This window comes from Dendrobates tinctorius, unplaced genomic scaffold, assembly GCF_039654945.1.
Source record: "Dendrobates tinctorius isolate UK_male_01 unplaced genomic scaffold, ASM3965494v1 ptg000257l, whole genome shotgun sequence".
Taxonomy (NCBI): Eukaryota; Metazoa; Chordata; class Amphibia; order Anura; family Dendrobatidae; genus Dendrobates; species Dendrobates tinctorius.
In genome coordinates, this window is record NW_027361924.1 from 11,175,248 (window position 1) to 11,181,247 (window position 6,000).

At 46.5% G+C, this 6,000-nt stretch overlaps 1 protein-coding gene across 1 annotated transcript in view; it reads left to right on the top strand.

Annotated features, from left to right (window-relative positions):
* LOC141069237 (uncharacterized) overlaps nucleotides 1-5,389 on the top strand; it is a 57,071-nt gene extending 51,682 nt beyond the window's left edge. Inside the window, exon 5 of the mRNA XM_073558688.1 lies at nucleotides 4,851-5,389. Coding sequence (XP_073414789.1) covers nucleotides 4,851-5,044 — 194 coding nt within the window. The 3' untranslated portion in view covers nucleotides 5,045-5,389. The remainder of the gene's footprint in view (nucleotides 1-4,850) is intronic.
* Nucleotides 5,390-6,000: the final 611 nt, after the last annotated feature.

The following is a 6,000-nucleotide window of genomic DNA, read 5'->3' on the forward strand; positions in this document are numbered from 1 at the left end:
CCAGCTGCACTCAGACTTGTGGTGGTGTAACGGTGGGTGTCCTGGCTTTGAATAGAGGTGTCCGTGCAGTGGTATGCAGCACAAGTCGGTAGTGAGGTGAAGCGAGTCAATGGTGGCACAGGTGGAAAGGACACCACTGACTGCTGACCGTACCGATTATGCTGCATAGCCTGCAAGAAAGCATTGTTGCAGGCCTGCAGCACATTCAGCTGTTGATCAGGACTAAGGTGTTCCGCCATGCCCTTTTCAATCTTACTAAAAAAATGGTGTGCTGGTCTGTTGAGGTCGGCCTCCAGACGGTCAAGGCGCTGTTCTACAGAATTGAAGCGGTGTTCAAAGTGGTTAAAACCACGTTCCATTAGTGCAAAACCGCTTTCAACTCTGTCGGACAGTGACTTGAGGCTGGAATTAAATGTCTCGCTCAAATGCATAAACTCGGGCAAGACATTCCTGTCCAAGGCCCTCTGCCGCTGGCGGGTAGTGCCCGCATAACCAGTGGCAGAGACCTGGGACAGGGGAACACCTGATGGCCCAGCTTCCTGGTCACCAGCTGTGTGTGTGGCTGACCTGCAAGGTGCTTCCTGGCTGTCGGATGGCTGGGACGGGTCAGAGGACGTCCGAGGAAGGACCGCTCCAGGGCCAGGTTGCAGGGTGCTGCTCCAGGTGCTGTGGAAGAAAGGAAAATCATTACTACCATGCCTTTACAAGAAGCATCAGCTGTGGATTAGAAAAACACAGATTAATAAAAATAAAAACCCAAAATGTGTAATACTTACGATCTTGTGGCAAGGACCGGTCTTAGGAACTGCAACGCGTGATAGTGACGGTATCTAGTTCTGGTCCTTGACGCAGATCCACTGCGAACCTGGCCCTCAGCACGAACATCACTGTTGAAGCGGTCCTTGATCGAACGCCAACGTGTTCGGACTTTGTCCACTGTTGATAAAAAAAAACAGTGCCGTCAAGGACAACAGTCACTGCGGCACAATGTAGCAATACAATACTCAAAGCAGTCACTGTAGACCCCGATGACACTGTTGGGTTTCCTGCTAGAATATGCCTAGCACGAAACCCAACAGTGCCGTCAAGGACAACAGTCACTGCGGCACAATGTAGCAATACAATACTCAAAGCAGTCACTGTAGACCCCGATGACACTGTTGGGTTTCCTGCTAGAATACGCCTAGCACGAAACCCAACAGTGCCGTCAAGGACAACAGTCACTGCGGCACAATGTAGCAATACAATACTCAAAGCAGTCACTGTAGACCCCGATGACACTGTTGGGTTTCCTGCTAGAATACGCCTAGCACGAAACCCAACAGTGCCGTCAAGGACAACAGTCACTGCGGCACAATGTAGCAATACAATACTCAAAGCAGTCACTGTAGACCCCGATGACACTGTTGGGTTTCCTGCTAGAATACGCCTAGCACGAAACCCAACAGTGCCGTCAAGGACAACAGTCACTGCGGCACAATCTAGCAATACAATACTCAAAGCAGTCACTGTAGACCCCGATGACACTGTTGGGTTTCCTGCTAGAATACGCCTAGCACGAAACCCAACAGTGCCGTCAAGGACAACAGTCACTGCGGCACAATCTAGCAATACAATACTCAAAGCAGTCACTGTAGACCCCGATGACACTGTTGGGTTTCCTGCTAGAATACGCCTAGCACGAAACCCAACAGTGCCGTCAAGGACAACAGTCACTGCGGCACAATGTAGCAATACAATACTCAAAGCAGTCACTGTAGACCCCGATGACACTGTTGGGTTTCCTGCTAGAATACGCCTAGCACGAAACCCAACAGTGCCGTCAAGGACAACAGTCACTGCGGCACAATGTAGCAATACAATACTCAAAGCAGTCACTGTAGACACCGATGACACTGTTGGGTTTCCTGCTAGAATACGCCTAGCACGAAACCCAACAGTGCCGTCAAGGACAACAGTCACTGCGGCACAATACAGAGCAGGGAAATACTCACTAAACGCCTTTTTGGAGGATGCTGTGGCGCTGTCCCAGCCATCCATCAACGCTGCGGCCACCTCATTCCATAGCCGCCGGGTCACCACATTGTCCTTGTACAGCCGGTCACGGCTGTCCCACAACGGCGAACGCTCCTGAACCAGGCTGATGAGCTGCTCATTATCCAGGTAGACGTCTTCATCCCGTTGTGGAACCTAGACAAAACACATTCATTAGAATAATCAAATTTAAATTGAATAAAAAGTTACAAAAAAAGAAACAAAAAAATGAGTAAAAATAGAAGATAAAAAATAAAGAACATTACAAATCATTTGATACTTACATTCCGTATCACCACCGGGACTTGGCTTCGCTGCTCCTGCTCTTCGCCCTCACTAGTGTAGTCCGCAGATGATGATGACGATGTCTGAAAGTTGAAAAAAACGTAAGAGATTTGGAGAAGCAGCAGATATACTTACCAGATGCACGAAAATAATCACCTCACGGTCTGCTTGCGCCAATTCCTGCCGCGATGGGGAATACTCGGATTCTGAAGACATACTGCATGTAAAAATAATAAAAATCATTAGTACATACATAATTTAAAAGGACAGGCATATAATGTAATATACTCACATTCTTCGCTGATATAATGGGTTCTTGGTTGACTGTCTGCTCTTCAATCTCTCAGTGTAGTAGTGGCAGAGTTTTGGCAGGCACCTCCTTTATATAGACTTTTTTTTTTTGACTTTAGAAGATTCTAACTAGGATAAAAAGTGGACACCACCCAAAAAACGCAGCGCTAAAAAATCGCATACCTGCGCATGCCAGTGCGCACGTATGCGCATCCATAGGCTATAATGGCCATTTTTAGCGCAAAACGTGCGCATACGTGCGCATGCGCTTTTTTCCAGGGCCAAAAAATGCAACATGCAGCGTCTGGAAAATACCAACGCACACCCCAAAAAAACGCAGCGCATGAAAATCGCATACATGCGCTTACAAGCGCGCATGTATGCGCACCCATGTTAAATATAGGGGAAAAATCGCATGCGCACGTATGCGTTTTTTTCCAGCGCTAAAAAACGCAAATGTGAAACCAGCCTAACACGTTTTTCTTATCTTTCAGGTTACAGCGGGGGCTTATCTACAGCATTATAGAATGCTGTAAATAAGCCCCTGATGGCGGTGGCTGCATCTCACAGGGGAAAAATGAGGTGACAGATTCCCTTTAAAGGGACCACTTTTCTCTCTAATGAAGGCTTTCCTTGGCTCCAGTTCATTTATTTCATGTCTCAATCTTTTACCTCCGCCTGGAGATGCGTCTTCCTCAGTTTGGAGGAGCCTGCAGCTTTGGCGCTTGTGTAGCGCAGCTCCTCCTTGAGCCTCCTGATGGTCTTACTTGCTGCTTCATACCCACGGAGGTGGCTCATGACCCAGGAGCCAAAGGTGGACAGACCCCTTGGGTCTCTTCAGCCCCCAACCTTCCTCAGTGAGGCCAGCCTCACCTCCGTGAGCACTCAGCTTTCCTACGGAAGGACCACCATCTTGCACGCTGCTAGCAGGCTTCTCCTCCATGTTGGAAGCCTTGCGGCTTCTCTGGGTCTCTGCAGCCTTGGGGGGAGTGGGAGCCACATTGCTGCGACTTCTGGTGGAGCGTCTCACCCCCGAGTCCTCTGATGTGCAGGCCGGTTGCTGATTTCTTCTGCCCCCCTGGACTGGGAAACAGAAGCCTGGGACTTGGCTCCTTCACTCATCCTAGGAAGTCCACTCCCTCCCTCCCTGTGTAAGGGCCCCGTCACACATAGCAATCTCGCTAGCGAGATCGCTGCTGAGTCACAAGTTTTGTGACACAACAGCGATCTCACCAGTGCGATCGCGGTGTGTGACAGTGATCAGCCCCCCTTCCGGTATCGCTGAAACCTCTGGACATTTCTTTCGTCGCTGATCTCCCGCTGGCCAGCACGCATCGCTGCGTGTGACAGGCGGGAGACCAGCGATCAGCTGGTAACTAACGTACACATCGGGTATCCAAGGGACGCGCGTCCCTTGGATACCCGATGTGTACGTTAGTTACCAGCGCGCTGATGCAGGGAGCTGGTAACTAATGTACACATTGGGTATCTAAGGGACGCACGTCCCTTGGATACCCGATGTGTACGTTAGTTACCAGCTCCCTGCATCAGCGCGCTGGTAACTAACGAACACAGCGACTCCGCGCGCTCGGCGTAGCTGTGCTGATCGCTGGTGAAGGTGTCTGACAACCCCCCAGCGATCACACAGCGACTTACCAGCGATCCTGACACGTTATCGCTGTCGGGATCGCTGGTAAGTCGCTATGTGTGACTCCAGCTTAAGAGAGAGAGCAGGGCCATGGGTGGAGAGGTGATGGTTCTCAGGAGCACACAGCAGGATCAGTAGCGAATGCACCCACAATGAGTAGCAGCTGAGCAGAGCTGCACTCACTATTCTGCTGGTGCAGTCATTGTGTACATACGCACATACATTACTGGTTCTGAGTTACCTCCTGTATTTTACTCCAGAGCTGCACTCACTATTCTGCTGGGGCAGTCACTGTGTACATATATTACTGATCCTGAGTTACATCCTGTGTTATACTCGAGCTGTACTCACTATTCTGCTGGTACAGTCACTGTGTACATACATTACTGATCCTGAGTTACATCCTGTATTATGCTCCTGAGCTGAACTCACTATTCTGCTGTGTACATGACATTAGTTATCCTGTATGACTGACTGATTTCAGCATTGTTTTGGTAAATATATTGTATGCTGCCAGTAGTGATTTGTAAATATAATGTTTCCAGTTCTCCTATATGAAGCTGACTTATTTCTTATTCTTATGTTTTTGGAGGAATTTTTCCCATTGTGGTTCTCACCAAACATAAAGGAAGAAGTATTTCCGGAACCCAAAAACTAATAGAAGACCTGGGCACCCAATATGTCTTCCTACTTGATAATTACACCACAACCAATTCTGTTCGCAGTGTGGACACTGACTCTAAAGTTCTGAAGTTCCTGCATATGTGTCTGCAAGAGGCCGACTGAGGAATCCAGAAGAAGCAAACACTAAATGTCCAGTGGGGTTTTGTGAAACAGGCGATAGATCAGATTAAGGCAGAGATGAAGAGACAAGAGCTGGAGAAGGAAAAGCTGGGCAGCAAAAATGCAGCCATGAATCGGATAGAAAATGAGCTGAGGAAGAAAGAGATACAATTAAGTCATAAAGCGGGAGAGATCGAGAGTCTGAATAATCAGATACAGAAGAGCTAAATAGCCGACTAGGGACAAAATTGAGATAGTGACATATGTTTAGATGAACCAAAAAAAATATGTTTGTTTCATTTTTCTTTATGACATTCATCGTACAGAATAAACAATATTATATGTTGATAGCCTGGACTTTTATAGACTCGGCAAAATCAAATGTTTATTTTTACATTTTTAAAAGGGGAAAAAACAAAGTAACTTTTTTTATTTTTCAGGAGCCGTGACTTGCGATCGTTTGTTTGTTTGTAATATATACCACAGTATTATAGTATGTACACTGTGTTCCAAATTATTATGCAAAAAATATTTCCTCATATTTTCTCTAAATTACCTATATGAATTGCAGTCATTGTTATTTTCCAGTCATCTACTATTCTAGTATAATTGCAATGTTTTTGAACAAACTGCCTATGAAAACAGTATATTTTTCAAAGTAATAAACACTCAAAATGCATGTTCCAAATTAATATGCACAGCAGAGTTTTCAACCTTTTTATTTTGAACAAAAAAATGGTAGATTGTGAAATTATAAGCATTATCAGCTTATTACAAAATGAAATCAAACAGTTTTCAAGTCAAATCTTTCTTCTAGGTGATGTTACATTTGCACATAGGACCCCTTGTTCGAAAGAAGCTTTTGAACTCTCTCGTCCATTGAATTTGTCAGTTTTTGGATGGTTTGTGCTTCAGTTGTTTTGCATGTGGACAGAATACCCTCCCAGAGCTGTTGCTTA